Here is a 24,382-nt window from a genome sequence, read left to right as displayed (position 1 = left end):
AATATAACAGACAATAAAAAAAGCAAACTGGTTTTGATCATATAATCTTCTGCTCCAAAAGCCTACATGCTACATCCATGAGCCATCAAGTATTTGAGAAATTCTTCCTTGTACTGCCTATTAAATTTTAATATTTATTGCTGCACTTAAAATATTTCCTCTAATTTCAATTTCCTCTATGATATATTTCGCATTCGATTAATTCAGTACTCACTTTGTGGCAAGGCAAAAATTCAAAAATATATACATAAAAACTAAAAGCATCTGCATTAAAAATTGTCAAACACAGAAAAATCTAAACCACCAAATACAGTTAAAAAAGTGTTTTTGCAGTTAAAATAACAGTTTCTGCCTGAAAAGAGCAATTCAGCCAGTGGGCAGGAAGACGAATCTTTTAGTTCACAAAATTGAAACTTAACTCTTGTTCACACTAGGCAAAATGACACTGAAAATGGTGCACCAACCAACTTAATTTGCTATTCTACTAAGAATTTCAAACGGAAACAAATGGCAGTGGCATTAAGCTTAACACTTAAAAGTTTAAATTGTTGATAATTCTACAACTATTGCATGCATATGAAATAAAGACATAAAAACCTTAACTGGAACATAAGAACAACATAATTCAGTCCTTTTTAAAGCAAAAAAATGTGCAATATGCCAATATATAAGAATAATCATTGAGCTGGATAAGAGTGGGAATAGGTGGTAACCGAATATGTATTATGTGCAGTCAATTGCAACATAAAAGGGAGGTGTACAGCTACGTGTTATAACAGTCTCATATACAAAATTTCATCATTCTATGGCTACCGTAATTTCAGGTAGATAAGCCACGGACTTCTATGTGTTTAAAAGTTGAAATTTTAGGTCTGCGGCATACCTGAGGGAATTTTATTTTTCCTCTGTCCTTAATCTCTAGTTCAGATCGTAAATAATGCAGAAGCAAAATGGTAAGAATTCGTTGCAATATTCTAACCTCAGATTGTGCTAAAGCAGTGCAATGAGTCCAAACTTTCCTAACTAAGGTAAGTGGCACTCTCTGTAAAGACAGCGTAATGCATGTACTTTCTCCTAAACTCTGGTTTTTCCCACGTTTTCCTAAGACTTTTTGTTTTAATGGAAACAGCTATGTTTAATAAATGCAGTATTCAGTTAGTTCTTAAAGTACCATTATAATTTAATAAATAGATATGAAAAATGCTTAAATGAAACAGAAAATACAATGAATGTAGTATTTAGAATTCTAATTTATGCATGTAAACTATTACTTATTAACTTAAGTCATATAATTCCTGCTACTCAAAGTATTCCTGCTACTCAAACCCATTCCTGCTACTCAAAGTAGTAACTTTTTAAAACAAAATATATATATGTAATGAAAGCACAATTTTGGAAGCACTGATGTAAGAACACTGAAATGTAGAAGCATAGCAGTAGTGTGTATATGCCGGAGCTGGCGCAGAGCCATTTACCCTCCCATAAAAACAGTACCCACTTTTAGAAATGTAATGGCTCTGTTTCACCCATATAATTTTTTTAAAACAATGGCTCTCAAATCACCCATTAAATTTCCACCCACTTTTAGAAAAGTAATGGTTCTCAAAGCCCCCATTAAAACCGCACCCACTTTTAGAAACAATGGTGTGAAAACCCTCCATTAAATTTCCACCCACTTTTAAAAACAATGGTGTGAAAACCCTCCATTAAAATCGAACCCACTTTTAGAAAACAATGGCTCTCCAACCCTCCATTAAAATCGAACCCACTTTTAGAATGTGATGGCTCTCCAACCCTCCATAAAAATTCCACCCACTTTTCCAAAACGCCGCTTTTACAAACGCCACTTTTCCTCTTCATCGCATGCTTCTTTTGCAAGGGGACATTCGTCCCCCACATAATCCACTGGCATTCGTCCTCTGCAGTCTTCACATATGTTTCATATTTATCGGGGACGATCACTGTCATCATATCTGCCTTCACTGTCTGGCAGAGGACACGCACTACAACAACATGTAAAACCGAAACATAAAACAACTCTGGCTCAAATAATAGAGCAAAAGTTGGACACTGAATTGATGTCCAACTTTTGCTCTGAACCTCTATCTTACCACGATGGTAAACAGGTGATGATCTATGAGCCCGGCCTTTACTCTTTGGCTATGCACAGTAGATTACCCCCATCAGTGCACCATTATGTATGGCTTCTAGAGCGTCAAAGGAGAGACAATGGGTAATTGATTAATAATACCTAGTGAATAATAAAAGCATTTAAAGAGATGGATTCTATATGTAAAGATGGAATTGTTACAAGAATTAAACACATTTAGTTCTCTCAATGAGTTCAAGAAAATGAGCGAACTTAATATCAATGAAAAGTATCCGGTTACAGAAATTAGAGAAATAAACACAAAGTATGGTAAAAAAATAATAGTCCATTTACCTGAGTGTGTTGTATCTTTACCGAAGCGATGTGATAACAAAGCATCTGATTATTTAAAGCTCAATGGCATTAAACCTCTTTATTTTGTTTATTTAGGAAGTAAAGATGTCGGGAAAGCCCAACCTGGAAACATGTTTAAATTTGAGCAATAACTTTTTTTTTAATGGTTTTAGAGTCATTAAAAAATAAAGTAGGCTTAGTTACACAAAAGAAATCTGGTCATTTTTGATAGAGTGTCATAACCCATATTCTGTACCTTACTATTCTTTTCTTCGTGTAGTATTTGATACATTTGAATAATATATTTTAAAATTAGCGAATGAATTTCAGGATAATTATTATTCATATCTGTTTCTTCTTCAACAGCAGTCAGTAAATGCTGACACATTCTAGCAAGGCCGCACATTCTGCTGTTATTACCTGAGCTATATAAAGCTCTAATATCACCGAATAAGTCATAAATATTTGCCATCTTTACATATAGAATGCATCTCTTTAAATGTTTTTAATATTCACTAGGTTTCATCAGACCCCTCGAAATTTTACGAAACCTTCGTTTGAAATGACTCTGAGATCAGTATATTCATAAGCTGTAGTAATTAACTATGATGACACTCACCAACGATACCAAGGACTCGCTCGCCGAGGTACCGAGAACAAAGCCAGGAAGGCCCCGCAAGCATGACCGAAGGACCCCGCGGACACTCTCCCCCATTGGACTAAACTTTGAGCGAACAGCCATTACAACACGCACATACACAGTAAATATAGACGGCCTTACCATCATGATAAGATAAGCTATCATACTTTTTCCCAATGTAGAGGTTGGAGGGCGCAGCGCCCTCCAACTTTTTCTCAGTGGAGGGCGCAGCGCCCTTCACCTGGAGTTGTGGTCTGACTGGACTCACAGGGCTCACAGGCCACCTCTCACACAACATATATAGGACATACATATATACAACATATATAGGACATATATACAACATATATAGGACAACATAGAGGACATACACTGTAAGACTCTGACGCTTTAGCGTCGGGGATCCCACTTATGAATAACGGTGAATGCTACTCTATTGGTTCAACGGCGAGAGTAAGCTGGAATAACGGTGAATGCTACTCTATTGGTTCAACGGCGAGAGTAAGCTGGAATAACGGTGAATGCTACTCTATTGGTTCAACGGCGAGAGTAAGCTGACATGTCTTTTTGGCTAGGTTAAGACCATCAATCCGGATTGAATGACATCAATCCGGGAGAGGTCGGGGTTTGAACTTGGGACTTTGATGTTAGTAGTCCTGCGCGCTAACCGTTCAGCCAGGGTACCCGTATTCAATAATTGCTAACTGTCTTATAAATGTAACATATCAAACATGTTTTGTGAGGTGCTGCCATCTGTTGTCACTTTCTAATACTACGCATTTAGACGCAGTCAAGGTCGTGACGTATACGATAGAATAAAAAAAAAAGCACTTATCATTTCCTCAAGCTAGGAACACGTTTCACTCCAAGGTCATTTCATCAGCGTTCGCTTCGATTTTTTTTTCCCCACGCGGGACGTTGAAAACGGAAACACGATCATAACAAATTGCGGGTAGTTATTTTATTTTTAATGCTACACAGCATTAAAAATTACTAGGGGTTTAAGGTTCATTTTCGCTGCTATATCTATATAAATTTCTGTTGCATATGTTAGTTAGAAGGATGCAAATCAGTTTTTTATAGTGCATCTCGTAAAAGGCATTCGATAGTAAATGGTGTTTATAAGTCATCAGATGACAAAAGTCTATCTTATCCTGGTGTTCTAAGATAAACTCTTCGCTAAAGGTTTGATATCTGACAATTCGTTCCCATTCCAGCTGTTCTGCGAATTCCCTCATGAAATCTTCAGTGAGTGTTTGTTGGGAAGAGATAAGAACCATATCGATATAGTCTTTGTGCTTCCGCATGAAGTCTATGCTCAGTACTTGGTAGTGGGAAACTGTTATCCAATGCACTTTTGTTATATGTTTATCGAGGAAAGGTTCTGTCATCTTTTGGTACCTGCAAGCTTGTTCCCAGTCTAAACTATAGGCATATTTATTTGTCCATGAAGGGTTCCGACAATTTCTGGTATTTGGAGATTTCATACCATTCAACTAAACCTTCATGTTTTTCTATAAATGGTTCTGATAACGTCTGATACTGACAAATGACCTTCCAGTTCACCTGATTTGAGAATTCTTCGATGAACTCCTCCGAAAGAGTCGAGTATCGACTCACGAGCGACCAACTTATATTCTGTTGTAATGCCCTGATTTGTCCTTCCAACAAACCGGTCTTCGAAATATCGTTCCAATTTACGTCAGCCATTTATTATAAACACAAAAGAATTTCTACTTTCAAGTATACATAAGGTTTTAGGTCCTTAGTCTTAACGAATACTTGTATCTCTTTATCTTTCTTAATATAGTTTATAAATGATACCTGTTCGGTGTTATAATTGAACTCCCGCAGCATCTTATTACCGTTAAAAATTTGAGCTTCAACCACACTTTCAAGATAAGTACCATTATTATCTATGAGTGCGAAGAAGGTTATTTTAGCCTTTACACTTTCATTCAATGTCATGAGTGCTCCATTCAGTAAATTATTACTGAACGAAGTAAATGTCACCTTCTGAAATTTTGAGCTGCTGTACCCGCTTTCAGGAGGATCTGCGCATATATAAACACTTTGAGTATATTCCTGTAATTTTTCTTCAGTATGCTTGAATCCTATTTCCAAGCTTTTAAGCTTCTTCGAAGTCTCTGACGAATAATTTTTAAAGCTGTTTACCATAGCATCATTACTTCTCCTAGCTTCCAGCTTTAATTCCTCTATTCTGTTGGTCATAACATCATAAAGTGTCCTAATTTCCAGCTTTAAATCCTCCAATTCTCCGGAAACGAAGGACTTCGTGGTGACATCGTTGGCGTCTACTGGATCTTTACAGTTTTTCAGCACCTTGTATTCCATATCATAATTCCCATCGTTTGTGAGTTTAAACCCTATTCCAGGTGGACCGCGAAGACCCACCGCTTTTCTGGGATAGTATATTCCAAAAGGATACCAAGCCATCTTTATTATTATATAAATAAGTTTTTAATAGATTACAATCTATTAAAATCTAAAAATAATCTCTAAATATTACATCCTTAAAGTATTCAACACTATGATCTTCTTTTCTGCCATATTGAGTTTGCATCTCTTTCTCTCATTCAAAACAAAGTAAAATACATACTTATCATCAGGGCTGCTCTTCAGTCTCCAGTGAAATTCAATCATCAGGTTGCTAACATTTACGTACGGCTCGTGAAAAGATAAGTTGAAGCATATAATTGGATAGAGACTTCTAAAGGTTTCATAGTTGATCAGACATCCGGCTTCGGAAGTGATATTGTTAAGCCCTGCATCTAAGAGAGCGGCGTAGAGTCTCGAATAATCTTTTTTCTCAAAGTCCATAGTATAATTGATGTTTGGCACCCTCACGTTATTGACCATAAGCCAGCAATCAATCATGTTTAAGTTATCGAACAGCATGTTGTTTTGAGAAAAGTTTTCGTTTCTTTTATCATATTGGGGCACAACGTAAAGGCTCATCACTTCATCAGTAGTGGCGGGTATGTTGCATGATCCGCTGCTATTTTCTAAAATGTTGGACTTGACTACTCTAGGTTGCCTCCAGTTAATGTCGATGGATTGGTCCGACAGAATCAGTTTTGTAAACTGACCATCAACAGAAGAATTGAATTTAACATAAGGTAGCCAAAGCGAAAGTTTCTTGACTTGTACTTTATATTTAGGATTAGGTACATTTGTATACAACATGTTCCTATGACTGTTTCTTTGAAACTGAAATTTTACATCAAAGCCTGTAATGACTTTTTCATAATCATTGAGGAAACCGAAAATGTATTTGAGCGGTATAAATATGTGCACAGACTGACTATCTCGGGTATACATCCATCTTTTGGTAAAACCTTCGTTATGGTCATCATTCACTCTTAAGTTAGTGAAAAAATTTGTCATTGTTGTAGCGTCGGTAAGGGCACCGTTAAACTTGAACGATCCTCTCTCGGTAGAATCGGAGGTATCTATATAGTAAAACATATTGGTCGCTTCCGAAGTTGCATAATCAGGTGTGAAGTTAATTAAACCCATAACCTGTAACATCAAGGATGTGTCATGCACATCTGAATCTATCTCATAGGCACCGATGGTCATGATACTTCTCCTGAGTAAACCTCCACCATTCACCAATGTCACGTTCTCTTCCCCTACAGAATCTCCATTTGCTTTTAGGACTCTGAGTTCTTGGTGAATATATCCTTTGGAGTAGAGAATTTTAGCGTTTGTATCGAGTATGTGAAAGTTATACGTGGCATCTTCACTCGTATCTTGAGTGTTGTGCGTTTCTTTGATTTCTCTATACTCAAAACTTTCTATATCTCTGATGACGTCTTCTGACGTTTGTTTCAACTCCCAAATATTGTTCATCTTTATTATATGCAGTAAAATTATTTTCGCTTCATATTCTTTCCAAGGATAGCTTCTAATTTAGCTTCGTTCACTACTTTTAAACCTGTGCCTCTTTTAATCGTTTTATTAAGGATTGACTCCAATTTACTATTCACTGCTTGCTGCACCTCTTGTTCAACCTCTTTCTTAGCTAGGTTCAAAAGCTTTCTCCCAAAGAAACCTCGCCCTTGTATCCTCTTGCTTGCTCCGTAAAGTCTATGTCTGTTCATTTATTGTAAGTACAAAAATTTTCTTCACTCCACCAGCAACCTGTAAAGTACCCTTTGATTATTGAGCTCAATAGGTTCACCATCCTGATTGGTCAGACGCATCCTGATCCTATATATGTGGTTACTCTTTGTCTTAAAAAAGATAGGTCTGTCAAAATCTTTAGAGAGCAAACTGCCTGGCTCTTGAGCCGGTGTGAAAGAATGGATAACTTCTGATGCAAATTGGTTCAAATAAGCTCCCTCTATTATATCACAATGGATATGAATATCATCGATGCTTCGAGAAATATTAGCCACATACTTGGCTTCTTGTTTCACTTCTTCGTAAATCTTTGGTTCAAATCCTAAAATCTCATGAAGCTTACTCTTTGATAAATCAAGCTTGTAGTGTTCTTTCAGTTTTATCACAAATCTCTGTCGAGCGAATATCACGCCAAACTGTATGGGAGGACTTTCGTCCTTGAAGTACTGCATCATGTAATCGTTTAGCTCCCCCAGAGTATAATTTCCATCCGGAATAGTTAGATCATACCAAAGGCTTCCATCATAGAATGAAAGCATGTTGTTCTCATAGGCCTTGCAAATGTTGTACCATGAAACCCATAAGGAAAATGATTGCAAAGCAACCCTCTTGATTCTCAGAGGCGTAGCGTATTCGACAGTAAAGTCTTCTGACTTCGGGTAGTCTTTTGAGTTTAATATAAGCAGAGTCATTTTATTATAAGCATTTTATTTTTTTTTACCTATTAAAATAACACACATGTTTCATTAAAGTAGCACTTTCTTCTCATTATGATCACTTGGTTCTTGAGTTAGGGAGTATAAGATGTCCCAAGGAGGGTGTCCTCTATTTCTCTTTTTTATGTATGTCATACTGAAGTAGCCACAACGCTCAGATGTGGGTTTCTGCAGGAAGCTTGAATTGTACCGAACTTCTTTGTTTGATGTTCTCAGGTAATGAAATATGTTTGCCGGGATAGTGTCATCCTTTAAAGTAGTACCTTTATATTTGTAGTCTCCGAATGAATCAAAATATTCTACAAAATTATTTTTTGGATCGTTGTAGTAAGCCACCCAATGTGTTCCAGGCCCTGTCGACAAGTCTAAATTAATAATTCCACTTTCAAACTTTCTCATCTTTTTGGGTAGCAAGTCTGATGTGAAGACGCCACGAAATCCTCTCTCACCATTCATGCATTCCTCAATCATTTTGTTCGAGATTCCCAGTTTTGTAGAACGCCTTTCCCCTTTTTTTTCTTTCCCCCGCAACCGGAGCCGCTTACTTTATCCATAATCTTTTTGGCTCCCCATCCAGCTGCCCCCGAAAGAGCACCGGTAGCTAAAGTAGTAAGAATGGGAAGAAGAAAAGGCAAGAATCCACCATTTGTCTCCAGTTGTGTTTTGCTGATCTTTATGCGTTTGCCCTTCTTTAGTTGCTCGATCTGTGTTTGTGTAAGATATAGATCATGATTTGGCGCCTTGGAGGTATTGATCTGTAGAGTGACCTCCTCTTTTTTCTTGTGTGCAGTCTTTAACTTGTTGATCTGATGATCAGTCAGATGCACTTTTGTTTTAATGTAGTTACTCATTTATTATATGTAGAGAAAATTTTAGTTAGCTCAAAAACTTTGCGTAGTAGCTTTTTACAAAATCATTAGTTAGCTCACCCTTTTTCAAAAGCGCATCCAACAGAGTAACGATTTTATTGTAGAGCGTTTTACTTTTATTCCCTCCACATCTTTTATCCGTCAGTCGCGAAAGCAGCTCCACCCTATCGATACCCTCGCCTGAATAATAATTTCCATCCCTGAGTGTTTTGAGTGCTTTTGTATAGTTCCTCATCATTTGAATTTTGTAGTCGAACTTGTCCAACTCTTTTCTTAAATAGTTTTTCCTATCTTCATTATCTTCTGCACTGTTCTTCCATTCTTTTTTCATAGGCCCTTTTCTAGTTCCGAATTCTTTATTTCTGTCGTTGGCGCGTTTTATGATTTCATTCAGCTCGCCCTCACTTTTGTTCACTAATTCCGATGGTAGTTCAAAACCCTCTTCCCGAATGAAAGACTCGTCGATATCCTTATTTAAGTTTAAATTATAAATCCTGCGCTCCAAATCTTTTATTCCATAATCCAATTCTGGAATTGTTGTGGACTCTAACGATGGAGAGGATATTTCCTGTATTGCATCCTGAACAGCTTTAAGGTGTTTGTTTCTAGATACTTCCTGCTTAGTCATCTCTTCTGTCACAGGCTTATGAAACTCTGTTAACATTTCTCGAACACCTAATTTTTCTTGAAGCTGCTGCTCGTTTTTTCTTCTAAGATCTTTTTGTAACTCACCCAATCTTTTTTGGGCTAGTATCTGCCCCTTTATCTTTTCAATGCGTTCCTTTTCTAATTGATTCATCTTTATTACTTAGCAAATAAAGTTTTGCCTTAAAGTAAATGTTTTTGCCTTAAAGTAAATATTTTTTGCCTTAAAGCAAATATTTTCACCTTAAATAAAGATATGATTCGAATAAAGAATTACACGCAACCTGAAGAGTTTGCATATGCTGATCAGCATCCTTTGCTACCCAAACATCCCTTCAGACTTTTAATCACCGGACCTTCAGGGTGTGGTAAGACGAACTTGCTTCTTAACTTCATCTACGATTGGTTGAAGTTTGACAATCTCTACGTATGTGCTAAAGACATCTTCGAGCCCAAGTATTCATCTCTACAAGAAACATACACGCAGTTTAATGATATAGAGGAAGATGATATTCATAACCTTAAAAAAATTAAGAAGGTTGATAAAGAAAGGTTTCTAAAAATGTTTCACAAGTTCAAGAAGGATACATTATTCACGTCAGAGTTGGGCGATTTTATTACAGTGGATGACCTTGATCCTAACATTAAGAATCTAGTGGTATTCGATGACTGTGTGACTGAAAAGAAGCAAAAAGTCATTGAGGACCTATTCATAAGAGGTAGAAAGAAAAATGCCTCCATCATCTATATATCGCAATCATATTACTCAACACCCATCAACATACGGAAGAACTGTAACTACTTTATCTTCTTCCGACTCCAGCCAAGAGAGGTTAAACAAATCCTGCGGGAAATCGATGGTAGTCTCACCAGCGAGGAGTTCAATAGTATGTACAAAAAGTGTGTCACGAAACCTCATGATTTTTTCATGCTTGATTTAGTGAACCCTGAGATGAGGTATAGAAAATGTTTTGATTCTTTAAATAAAGCATGGAACAAAAATTAGAGTCGTGGTTGTACGTATACAGGAAGAGTTACAAATTCTACAGTGATGTTAGTCTGTCTCTGACAGTTGCGAAGTTTCTGTTTGGTACTTCGAGTTTGACTGCTTTCGCTCTGCTTCCCTTAGCATCCTTGAGCATCGTGGCCAGTGTCATAGAGATTATTGATAAATCCTTGCATATCTCTGAACGGAAAGAAGAATACAAGTTTGCCTACAAGTTTTATAAGTCTTTACTAAATGGCTTGAGAGCAAAGACTATTTCGGAGGAGGAAGCATTGATTAAAGAGCAAGAATTTATTAAGGACTTAAAGTACTTCCCCATGGAAAAATATTTGAAGGAGAAAGGCTTGAACGGGTACGGAAAATAATTTTACATTCTTAATAAATGAGTAAGCAAGATAGGAAAAAGAAGGGTGGAGATTTAGTCGGTTGGATGCAAGACAAGCTCAACCCACCAGAAATGCATCTTCCTGGGTATCAATACTGTGGACCTTTTACGAAGCTTTCTAAAAGATTGACTAGGGGGGATCCAGGAGTCAACAGAGTAGATAAAGCATGCAAGAAGCATGACATATCATACAGTCAAACAAAAGACACCAAACAGAGACATGTTGCAGATGAAGAGCTTTTAAAGGATTTAGCCGCCATTGAAAACCCAAACAGTGGTTTTTATCCACTCGGGGAAAAACAAGCAAGGGCTGTTATCCGACCTATCATAAAAGCAAAAAGAGTTTTTGGACTAGGTGCTATTGTGACATATTGCTTGGCCTGTAAAAAGAAGACAGGTACGCTAAAGGCTGAAAATTCGGTAACAAGCAACGGAAGGCCTATTATGAAAGGTATGTGTGAAGAGTGTGGATCAAAGAAAAGCTCTTTTTTAAAGTTGACGGGGTAGCTCAGAACACCCCTAGACTGAGAGACGTGTACTATGATCCTGAAACTGGATATTGCGGCATCAAGGAGCTTCAGAGGAAGACTCGTGTTCCCAGAAAGGACGTCGAAGAGTTCTTACACCAGCAAGATGTTTACACCAAACACAAACCACTTATCCGTAAATTTAATAGAAGGAGAACTTACGTATCACACATTGACGACCAATGGCAGGCAGACTTGTTATTCTTAAAGCCACTATCAAGTGCTAATGATGGCAACATCTACTTACTAACAGTGATAGACATTTTTAGCAAATATGGTTGGGCTATACCAGTTCGCAGAAAAACGGGAGAAGAAGTCACTATGGCGTTTAAAAAGATCTTTAAGGAAAGAATTCCTCAAAAAATTCAGACAGACAAGGGTACCGAGTTCATTAACAAAGAGACGCAGCGACTGTTTAAAGAGAATAATATTCACTGGTTTACTACTGAAAACGTCGAAATCAAGTGTTCCATAGTGGAACGGTTCAACAGAACTTTAAACGGCAAAATCAGAAAATATTTAGCAGCTAACAATACAAAAAGATACATAGATGCATTGGATCAATTAGTGAAGAATTACAACAACTCATACCACAGAAGTATCAGAATGACACCTGCTGAAGCCAGTCTAGAAGAAAACAGTGGTGAAGTCTACCACAATTTGTTTAAAGAAAAGGTCATACGTAAACCTAAATACCAGGTAGGAGATAAAGTAAGAATATCAATATATAAGTCTACCTTCAGAAGGGGTTATCAAGCAACTTTTACAGAAGAAATATTCGTCATTTCTGAAGTGTTAGAAACCGACCCAATCACTTATAGAGTTAAGGATTTAAATAATGATGAAGTTAAAGGCACTTTTTATGAAAATGAACTAGTAAAGTATGATAAGAAAGACGATGTGTATATGATCGAAAAAGTCATCAAAAAGAAAGGGAACAAGTATCTAGTAAAATGGTTAGGTTATCCTGAGACCAGCTGGATTGATAAGAAAGATTTAGTTTATTTTTAATAGCTGACAAAGGCTATTAAAAATTATCGTTCACTTATTGGGGAAAAACTCCAGTTTAATGTTTCGAAGATAGTTCTGCAGATTTCTTCATTCTGAATCAGCGTCTTCTTGAGTTTAGGTAACTTTAATGGAAGCCCCAAAATATGGATGTCGTAGCCTCTTTTCCGTAACATATGGTATAAGATATAGTCTTTGCTGATTAAGGTTTTACGGTCCGGATACAATTCAACGTATTTATTGATAAAGGATGAAAAATCAACCCCTAGCGCATCATCGAAAAGAAGATTATTCTTATCTAACCATTTAGAAAGGTTCTTCATTCTACTATCCTTCTTAGCTGTCTGCGCCTTTCCACGGTACAAATCTGCTATTTTGATAGGGGGTTTATTGGGGTCATACCTCAGCTCTTCACTACATGCCTGGCAAACGTACCAGCCAACATCATTTTGAATCACATATTTATGCCCACATTCTTGAGATTCAGTTCCTACAGATCCTTTGTCTGAAGAAACTTTCATATCTAGACCTAGCATTCTTATTACTTCGAACACTTCCTCTATATCCATGTTTATTTTAGCAAGTCTTCCTTTTAAATGCTTTTAAATTTGATTGTACCCCTTCAACATTTTAAGCATTTAAAGAAAAGGTTTCTAGTATATAGAAAGACAAAAATGAATCTAGAATCGAAAACCGTCCGACAGTTGAAAGACTACTGTCGGCAACATAATATTCGAGGATACTCGAACCTTAAAAAAGTGGAACTGATCACCCTCATTCAATATCATAACGGTCTTTCCACTTTTCCTTTCCACAATGACTTGTTCAGCATGCCAAAGAAGACCAGAGTGCGTAAGATCAGGTGTTGCGAAAAGTTAATCAAGGAATCAAGCATAAATAAACACGTGCAAACTAAAGCTCACCAAAACTATATGAAAAAGGGGGACTCTGGTTCGAAGGCGGAGAAACCAAAGAAGGCAGCCACCTCCCAGGTGGAACACAGAGATGATTTTGAATATATGCAGGCGCTGCATCACATGACCATCAGCCAACTCCGTGAATTTTGTCGAACGCATGGTATTGCGGGCTATTCCAAGCTAGGAAGGAAGGCGGACATCATAGCATACATAGAAAGCGTATTGTTTAACCGTCACTTCGCATTTGACTCCGACCTGTTTTCAGATTCACGAGAGAGAAGGCTATATACCCCCCATGAAGTTGAGACAGCCTATGAATCTCGTTTGAAGACGTATGATATCCAAAACGAACACAATCTGATGCTTCCCAAAGACTTTCTGAACGATGTTTCATCACAGGTCCGGGGTCTGATCGCTAAACATCTGAAAAGACTGCATGGTCTCAAGGTTAATTTCCAGTTCCTCTGCGACTATCAAAAAGGGGAAGACGGAATGAGGGAAGAAATGGAGATGAACTTTAAAACAACAAATGAAGTCATCTTAGAGTCAACTGATTTGGTAGCTTATTACAGATCGGTTATCCAAAAGTTATTGACAGAAATGGAGGAGTTTGTTGCAAGGGGTTCAGGCTGGACGCTTGCCAGAATTAAAAGCCTTGAGGTGAGGATCAATAAATACAACCCACTGAGAGGCTCATCCTACATTGATTTACCGAAAAGAATTAAAGCTAAAAAAGCCGTCATAAACGTACAAAATGAGGATAATAAGTGTTTCATGTGGGCAATACTCTCTGCACTGCACCCTATGGAAAAAGATGCCCAAAGAGTCACCAAATATAAACCGTATGAGAATGAGCTAAAGTTCGAAGGCATTGAGTTCCCAGTGCAGATGGAAGACAGAGTATTTAACAGGTTCGAGAAGTTGAATGACATATCGGTGAGCATATACTCATACGAAGGTAATGACATTTACCCATTGAGAATCACTAAAAATAAGGAAGACAAACACGTCAATTTGCTGTACACAAGGAATAAAGAAGGAAACAGTCATTACTGTTGGATAAAAGACATGTCGAAATTAATAAGTGCTCAATTAACTAAACATGAGAAAAGAGTATATCCCTGTGAAAGGTGCCTGTTATTTTATCACTCTGAGGAGGACCTTCAAGTTCATGAGACGGATTGTAGGAAGAACACGCCAGTAAAGATTGTAATGCCTAAGGAAGACGAATCTCTGAGGTTCAAAAACTACCAAAGGTCATTGCGAGTACCCTTTGTGATGTATGGAGACTTCGAGTGCTTGACAAACAAGATAAACAGCTGTCATCCCAATGAAGACGCATCCTTCTTGCATAAGTATCAAAAGCACGAGCCTATGAGCTTCACTGTCTACATCAAGTATAAACATGCAGACTACAAGGCACCAATCACGTACAGAGGACCCAATGCCACCAAACTGTTCTTTGATACAGTGAAGGCTGAGGCGCTAGCGATAAAGAACATTTATGATAAGAAGCAACCCATTAAAATGACCACCGAAGATGAAGAGCACTTCCAAAGGACCCATGTTTGCCATATCTGTGGCGGAGACATCAGGAAGAAACCCTCCCCCTATTCACCCAAGGATGAACCAGACTTCCGAAAGGTCAGAGATCATGACCATCTTCTTGATCCGGCGAAATGTGAATCGAACTACAGAGGGCCTGCTCACAACCTTTGCAACCTAAAGTACCAAGAGCCTTCGTTCATTCCGGTGTTTATCCACAACCTCTCTGGCTACGACGCCCATCTCTTCATAAAGGAGCTCGGTGGGGAGAAAGGAGACATTGATGTCATTCCGAACAACGAGGAGAGGTACATTTCATTCAGCAAGGAGGTCGGGGCAAAGATGTTAGATGTAGGCGATGGGAAGAAAGTAAAGTTGCCTGGCATAAAGTTGAGGTTTGTCGACTCGTTCAAGTTCATGGCTGCTAGCCTAGACAGTCTTGCGAAGAACGTAAAGGAGTTCAGGGAGACAGCCAAGTACTTCCCCAAGGACAAGCTAGACCTCGTCACCCGAAAAGGCGTCTATCCATACGATTACATGGACTCGTGGGACAAATGCGAAGAGACCAAGCTGCCCCCACAAGAAGACTTTTACAACCAATTGAATGAGTCTCACATAAAGGATGAGGACTACGAGCACGCCAAAAGGGTATGGAGGGCCTTCAACATTAGGACATTGGGTGGATATTCCGATTTGTATGTGAAGACTGATGTACTCATCCTTGCCGACATCATGGAGCACTTTCGAGATGTCTGTCTAAAGACCTATAAGTTGGATCCTGCATGGTACTTCACCGCACCTGGACTCTCCTGGGATGCCATGCTCAAAACCACAGAGGTCGAGTTAGAGCTGTTGACAGACTATGACATGATACTCATGCTAGAAAAGGGGACCAGAGGAGGTGTCTCTCAGTGTTGTAACCGATATGGGAGGGCGAACAACAAGTACATGAAGGACTATGACGAGAACAAGAAGTCCAATTACCTGATGTACCTTGACGCCAACAACCTTTACGGGTGGGCCATGAGTCAATACCTACCGCATGGTGGCTTCAAGTGGAGCACTGTGTCAGATGTGACCCAAGTAGCGGATGACTCAGACACAGGATACATCGTCGATTGCGACCTACAGTACCCAGCCCATCTGCACAACCTCCATTCAGACCTACCTCTAGCACCTGAGAGCAGGATGCCCGATGGCTCAAAACAACCAAAACTACTGACGACCCTCTATGACAAAGAACATTATGTGGTTCATTACAGGGTTTTGAAGCAACTGTTGCAGTTGGGGATGAAGCTCAAAAAGGTGCACAAAGTGTTGGAGTTTCAGCAGTCTCCCTGGTTGAAGAGATACATAGACCTGAACACTGAAATGAGGACCAAGGCAACCAATAACTTTGAGAAAGACTTCTTCAAACTCATGAACAACTCGGTCTTTGGCAAGACGATGGAAAATATCAGGAAGCGACTCGATATCAGACTAGTATGCGATCCCAAGAAAGCGGAGAAGCTCATTGCTAAGCCCAACTTCAAGGGGAGGACCATTTTCGACGAAAGGTTAGCCGCCGTGCATATGAACAAGACGAAAGTGATCTTTAATAAGCCAATATACGTCGGCATGAGTATATTAGATCTATCGAAGCATCTGATGTACGACTTCCATTATAATCTTATGAAGCCTAAATACGGGGACGATATCAAGCTATTGTACATGGACACTGACAGTTACATCTATGACATACAGACCGAGGACTTTTATGAGGATATGAAAGGAATGATTGACTACTTTGATACATCTGACTATGCAGAAGGTAACAGGTATGGAATACCGCGAGTCAATAAAAAGGTATTGGGGAAGATGAAGGATGAAAATGCAGGGAAGATCTTGGAAGAGTTCGTTGGCTTAAGATCTAAGATGTATGCTTGTAAAACTGAAAAAGAGCTAATTAAAAAGTCTAAGGGTGTTAAGAAATGTGTAGTGAAAAATAGGATATCTTTCGGGGACTATAAAAGCTGTTTGTTCTCACAGGAAGTACAGTACAGGACCATGAATCTCATCAGGAGCACAAAGCATGAGATTCATTCCATACAAGTGAATAAGATTGCCCTATCAGGAAAAGATGACAAGCGACACATATTGGAGGATGGTGTTCATACTTTGGCCTTAGGACATTATGCAATAAAAAAATAAACAAATGTAAACTATGGGTGGTATATATTATACATTTTTTTAATAGTTTTCGAACTATTAAAAGAAAAAGGGGCTGCTCGCCGAATGGGGTACCCTTCCGTGTCAGCGACTTTTGCATGTTCGTCCTAAGAGTGGGTTCAGTTTTTTTATGGGTGGTTTTGACACCATTGTTTTCTAAAAGTGGGTTCGATTTTAATGGAGGGTTTTCACACCATTGTTTTTAAAAGTGGGTGGAAATTTAATGGAGGGTTTTCACACCATTGTTTCTAAAAGTGGGTGCGGTTTTAATGGGGGCTTTGAGAACCATTACTTTTCTAAAAGTGGGTGGAAATTTAATGGGTGATTTGAGAGCCATTGTTTTAAAAAAATTATATGGGTGAAACAGAGCCATTACATTTCTAAAAGTGGGTACTGTTTTTATGGGAGGGTAAATGGCTCTGCGCCAGCTCCGGCATATACACACTACTCATAGCAATGTTGTTTAGCATAGATACTTGATCCATATTAAATAGGAACAAGTCAAGCCAGATTAATTTCCTTTTTTACTTAGATTCACATTTGTGGCCACAATTCACTTGGCACTCTAATCATGCCTATTTCTAGAACATTTACATTTTTGATATTATGGCAATAGAAGCGAGCATAGCGAAGCATCCACGCAGCACAGAAGTTGAAGCAAAATGTATTGCATAAATTCAGAGGAAGAAGGGAGGGAGTCAAAAGTTTCAGTTTGAGTAAAAAAAAGTTTTAGTTTACAATTATTTGATTGGGCAAGAGGCATCGGCATTAAGCATTATGTAAGATCACATGATTAATATGAATGATGTAGTTTAGACTTATAGCACTATTTTTAAGACAGAGAGAGGAAGTCCCCAAATTGAATTTAAAAAATGGAACAGGTTATAGCCAATTAAAATTCAAAGTTAGCTTTCATATTTTTATTACATATTGTTACAAAATGTACAAGAGCAGTGAGATAGCTTCTCCGCAATGCAGTTTTGGGGTTGCCATATTTGGCGAGAAATCACCCATTTGGCGACAAAATTGGTGATATGCCATGGATGGATGGAGAACCTTCTGGAACGAATTCTTACCGGTTTAGCCCAGAATGTTCTCAAACACAAGCCGAAAGCTATATAAACCCTGCTGGTCTGCAGTCAGTTTCGAGTGTGTGTGTGCCTCATCTAGCAAGCTGATAGTCAGTCATTGAACGAGTGTCTGGAAATCTAGCGCCAAGTTGGTCATCAAGTGCATCGACAGAGTCTTTTAGTGCATCACAAATTAGTGCATCGTCGAGTTTTGTCTTAGACTGTGCTGAGTCGAGAGCTATACTTTTGACGAGTGCATTGCGTGGAGTTCCAAGAACGACTAAGCAGAGTTGGGAACTGTACTCGGGTGTTTTGCAGTGAAGCTGTCTCCGTTATTGCCTGACAGTGTGAAGGCTGTGTCGCTGAACGTACCAGCGTGTTTATAACAGTTTGACGACTGTAAAAGTGATTTTGGAGCAATCTGATTAATATTGGTAAATAAAGTGTGTTTCGATACTTCATCAAGTGCTGTCGTTATTCACTCCAAATCTACGAACCCCGTACGAACGTGGGGGAAGGAAATAACTTAACAATATATATACAAATGTAAAGAAGTGATGCGAGTATACACATGGATAAACATGATTCGATAATTTACTTTCTGACCTTTAATTAAACTAGACACTATTTACAAAATCAAGAACATCAAAGAACAGTGTACTGCAATGCCACAGAGGGAACTGATCCTCTTCCTGGGTTAAGAGCTGAGTTGCAGAGTGTCTTCTAACAATATCAATACAATCATTACATAAGCAATAACTTTAACATACTACAATATCAGTAATATTCTCAGACAAAATTTATTATTGTGAAAAGTATACTCTGATAAATCAAAGAGTACAGTATAACCCCAATTATCCGAACTCCAACTATATGAATCGCTGATTATCCAAATTGCTTTCAAAATTTCAGAATTTTTCCGACTCAACTGAAGAGGAGAAGGAAAAAGAGAAAAAAGAAAAAGAAGCTTGAAAAAAGGAAAGGAAAGAGACAGGAAAAAATTAGGATGACGTGTCACTTAAGGAATTAAGAAACATTCTTTTGAAAATTCCTGATGTTAAAAGTTAGTGCTGAGGATACAGCAGAATGGATGGTATGTGATTCAGCAGACCGTGGGTTTCACATTCTAAATGATGATGAACTTATTGAAAGTTTCAGAGAAGAAAGTGTCGAGGAAGAAGATGACCTTAATTTTGAAAATGAAGCAGACATAGGACCATCAGTTAGCGAAGCGTTTGTCGGCCTTGAAACTGCATTGACGTGGATGGATGGCTTGTTAGCTCGAGTGTGACCACATGCATCTTCTCATTGTTACGAAGATGCGCGAGTTGGCTGCCTGAAAACGGATGAACACAGTCAAACAACTTGCTTTAACCAAGATGTTATGCAAGCAATGGCCTGAACAGTATGGTCTAAAACATGCATGTAAAAGTGCTGCCTTTACATTTTAATTAATTAATTTTATTTTTCCTTTAAAAGTACTTTTTTTCTCTGATTTTCAATATGCAGTTTATATAGTAATAAATTAAAGTGTATATAAACCCTTTCTTCAGAAAACATCCAATTACCCAAATTTTTTATTATCCGAATGGGGTCCAGTCCCAATTGATTCGGCTACTGTATTTCATGAACTCTGAATATCTACCAGCCCCACAGAATTACTTGAGAATTTCCACAAAGTACTATTCAACTCCACTGCAAATATAAACATGTAGGCCATTTTATTAAGGATGACCATTATTTTACTAAAAGCTGTCTTTCAACCTTTCCTTATACTTAGAAGATGACTGCTAAATTTAAAGATAAGATTTAACAAATGAGGTGATGGGAATATTGAAATAGTGAATTAAGGGCTCATGATATCAGGACACCACATGATTCATTAAAATTACTGTGAATAGAGTCCTTTGATATAGATTACAAGCATATCTCTTCGATAAAGATTAAAGGCATATAATGTTCACACACTAAAAAAGGGAGACTATCTAATTTGATTTTGTTAGTAGTTGCTATTGTTAGTTTTGTACTGTAATTTTGTATTTTTACATTTAATGATTCAACTTTCTTTTGCAAATTCTCATATATCCTCCTTTGCTGATATAATTGATGCATTTAATTGTTAATCTTAAAACACTTCAAAAGCATTATTTAGGAGCTAAAATTTCTAGCTCTACTGATTTTGATTTCATTCTTATAAGATATAAACTGCTATTTATAGGTGTTTTACCTTAATAACTTCATGAAAAATGCTTCACAGATAAAATTTGGAAATATTTTTCCATTTAGAAAAATAAAGTTTTTCTTTCTTCTTTTTATAGCACCTTGAAGAAATGTTATTGCTTTCCCTTCACAATGCAATCATATTTGCAATAAACAGACATTGTGCGAATCAATGATGCATATGATCTTCAATATTATTCTCTTTATTTATTTATTTATTTATTAAAACACTTGAAAGCTTGGTGTGGTGCCTTAAATGGCATTTTACCATTAAAAATATCCGGTACTTTTCCCTTTTGCCGGTGCAAGAGATAAAGTCAGCAAAAATGGTACAATCGATGCCAAACGGATTATCCTCGCTGGTAACCTTTTACGCCTCATTTTCAAAACAAGTCACAGCCATTTCTTATCAGATTAATTGGTTCTTTTAATACTGGCATACAATTACACAGAATTTTTACTAGATAGTTCATTTTTATGCCTTAAGGCCATTTGCAGTAATTAAGTCAATTAAGATGCAATCACACTGCTCACCCGAAGCCGAAAATATAGAAATGGTAAAGTCAAGGGTTAAATTCATGAATTCTAATGAGAACGCCCTAGCGAAGTAAAGCACTGCAGTTTTACATAATTTCTGAGTAAGTTACTCGTACAAATTGAAATAATTTTTGCATTTAAACTTGTATTCCAAATTAAGCTTTAACTTGAAATTAATGTAGAAAATTACTGAAAGAATTAGATTTTTGTAGCGTAGTTTACATGAGATGAGATCACTTGGGGTCATGTGACATGAAACGGAAAATCAGTATTTGTACCATACAAGCATATTAAATTCTTAAATTAATGCCTTTTTACAAACTTATCATGTTTATTTATTGTCTTTTTACAAAATTTTAAACGATATTAAAATGTTTATGCCTTCAAAATAAAAATTTCTTACAACTAACATTTGCTAACATTTTTTATGTGTATACTGTGTGTTGTCGCCAATAAAGTCTGCTTGGCGAGATTTGCGGCAGTGAAACAGAAAAGTACCAAATATCTAAAATAATATGAAATCAAAAATATGTCAAAAATGTACTATTGTACCAAATGTTAAAACTAAACAAATTCTTACATAAAAATTAAAACTAAACTGAAAGAAACATTGCAATTTTGAAAGTTCTGTTTCCTGCTGCTGCATTTCATTTTTAAATTCAATATGGTATAAATAAGAAAACGAAAAAGTACCTATCATTTGAAAAAATTACAGAAAAAGAAGATCAAAAAAATTTGTTACTAATAAATTTCATCCATTTGCACAAGACACAGAGTTAGAAATTATTTAGTCAATATATTATATGATATTAGAAACAAGTTTTATTTATTATAATATTAATATAAAATAACTCTTGTTGCAATATGTTATTAAAAGGTTTCAGTTGACAATAAAAGGAGCTTGATACACAAGCATCTTCAACATGATTAAAAAACAATTTCACATGTCTTTAAGAAGTACAGATGAAATAGCTTTTAAAGTGATTCTCCTTTCATTAATGAATAATGCCCAGTCATAATATTGAGGATAAAGGAAAGATTTTAGGCCTTATTAATTGGAAAAAACTGGTTATCTTTATTTGAACCAAACGAAGACCATACCTAAATTTCCCAGTTTTCACTAGAACTCCTTTTAGGCCACATTCTTGAGCAGCACGGACATCACTCATTATGTCATCTCCTACCATAACTGCCTATGAAAGCAAACTTATTACATAATACAGTAATAGATGCAATTGAGAGAAAATATATTTTTGTGTAAGAATACACATCATACAGTTTCTGAAATGTAAGAAGTTATAAAATTTAAAAAATCATTAATGTATCTGAATGCAATAATAGTATTAAAAGATTAAAATAGTATACAAATTAAACGTAACTTCTGGCACACGAGTACACAAAGGAATATATAACCTGTAAATTTTATGAATTTTTACAAAAATTAAAACAATTTGAATGATGATTTTTCTCTTCTTATTTCTTAAGTAGCCCCCCCCCCAAAAAACATATGCCATATTTATTCACGTATTCTCCCCCCCCCCACTTTTTTTGTGCTAATTTTATTCTACAAAAATCAAGACGAAAAATTATGCAAATAATTTAATTTCAAAAGATGTAGTTACAGTAAGAACATAACAAATGATAAAAATTCATGGATAAACTACCAGTAGCTATCATAACATTATTTATTTAAAAGAAATACAAATAAATTTCAGCAAGAATGCACACTAATATCAACATCACAGTATCTAATACGATTTTTCACATCTACTTCCCTGTATCTTGCATCTCACCTGCTCTTATTATTGTCCTTTTTTGCTAATTCCTAGGCTTCAATTATTTATTGCTTCTGCTTGTGCTGTCTACTACAATTTGTAAGTGTCACCATCATCTTCACTACTGTTTAGTGAGAAAATTATGTGAAAATGTGAAAATTCAAAGAATTTGTAGAACCTCATGCTAAAAGGCTGGAGGGGAAATATGTGAGTAAATATGATTTGGGAATTTTCATAATAAAATTATCATAATTACAAAAATTCTTCAAATGCTATCAATTCTAAGATGCACTACTTAATTTACAACAGCCTCTATAATCTTTTATTTAGGTATATAATCTAGTGATGCATGCATGCACTTAACAATGAAAATTAAAAGTGAAAACTTCTATCCAATATTATTTAAATCATACTTTAAATAATCAATAGCATAATGTCAAACAAATATTCTACAATAAAAATATTGAAACCCTCCCATTTAATGCCTAAGCCTTGAAGCTGAATTTTTTTCTTCTGGCATACAAATATTAACATATGAAAATCACATATAAATTTAAATAGAAATGCATGTTCTCACTTTGCAACAATTTAAATGCACCTCAAATAGCAGAATTTTACAGAATTGTAGGGCAGATTTTTTCCCCCCTGAAAAAGAGGGACTTGTGTTAGATATCCCTTAAATGAATTTTACTTATAATACACGCCAAAACATGCATTCTATTTTATATAATTTTAAGTCAAATGTACCCATTTAGCTAACAATACTAAGCTTGAAATAAACATTTGATTGAAATGTACATAAACTGCCTTTCAACTGAAATTCATCTAAAATCTGTCTGTCATAAATTTTCTCCCTAAATCATATTTTCATCATAGTGTGCATGTGTGTGTTTAACACATCATGATGTGCATGTGTGTGTTTAATATGATATAATTTCATTATTTCAGAATAATTATTAAAGAAAAAAAGCTGGCGATGAAAAAATAATTCTCTGTAGCTTTGCTAAAGTAATTGGATTAAACAAATAAAGGTGAACTTCTTTCCTTTTATAATTATTACTATTATCACATTTTACATAGCTAATTAAGCTTCTAAACCTTGCTAACAAGAACATTAAATTCTTATGTTCAGAAAAGAAAAACATAACTATTTGTTATAAAGTTTAATAAAGTAAAGAAAATTACCTCTTTTGGATTTACCCCCATATCTTTAAGAGCATCCGTAAAAAATTCAGGAGATGGTTTTCCAATAATTTTTGCTTCTGCACCAGTAGCATACTGAATATACAAAAATACATATATATTGGCAAGAAAGAAAAGTTAAAGGATAAATAAGTTTATAAAAATTGTTATTTATTAAATCTTAAATAAATTATAAATAGATTTCTAAAAAAGTAATGTCAGTTCAAAACAGTTTTTTTTTTTTTTTTTTTTTAATAAAAAGAGGCACTGTTATTTTACCTGAAAACAAAAAAACAAAAGCCAAAAAAAACTACTTCAAAATCAAATTTAATTTTTATAATCTACAATTTTTTAGGATACTTGTAATTCAACTAATAACATTTGGTTTCCTTTAATGAATTCAGGTTCCTCTGGCGAATGAACAGCATTCAGCTTCCTCTGGCACCACCAGTGTACTTTGGTTGAAGCAGGAGATGGGTAGTTATTGTACTTAACATGAAGTCAAATCACTTCTTTCCCATTTGCTTTGTTCCCACACAA

The 24,382-nt window shown here is 36.3% G+C and overlaps 1 protein-coding gene across 7 annotated transcripts in view; it reads right to left on the bottom strand.

The window, feature by feature from the left end:
• LOC118190320 (phospholysine phosphohistidine inorganic pyrophosphate phosphatase-like) overlaps positions 1-24,382 on the bottom strand; it is a 65,068-nt gene that overhangs the window by 5,363 nt on the left and 35,323 nt on the right. For 4 of the 7 annotated variants that reach the window (XM_085817657.1, XM_085817658.1, XM_085817655.1 and 1 more), the window contains exons 6-7: positions 23,846-23,938; positions 21,987-22,078 (exon numbers count right to left, since the gene is read on the bottom strand). In XM_085817657.1, the coding sequence (XP_085673783.1) occupies positions 21,987-22,078; positions 23,846-23,938 (185 nt within the window). Of the gene's footprint in view, positions 1-9,746; positions 9,929-21,986; positions 22,079-22,447; positions 22,853-23,845; positions 23,939-24,382 lie in introns of those variants that run through there. The other 3 variants (XR_015041414.1, XM_035361021.2, XM_085817660.1) reach the window with 3 other exon arrangements.

The sequence above is a fragment of the Stegodyphus dumicola genome, chromosome 5 (assembly GCF_044657685.1).
Source record: "Stegodyphus dumicola isolate Sdum_Otavi_A_Nest chromosome 5, ASM4465768v1".
Classification (NCBI taxonomy): domain Eukaryota; kingdom Metazoa; phylum Arthropoda; class Arachnida; order Araneae; family Eresidae; genus Stegodyphus; species Stegodyphus dumicola.
Note: the sequence above shows the minus strand (reverse complement) of the source record. Positions and strands in the feature narration are given on the sequence as shown.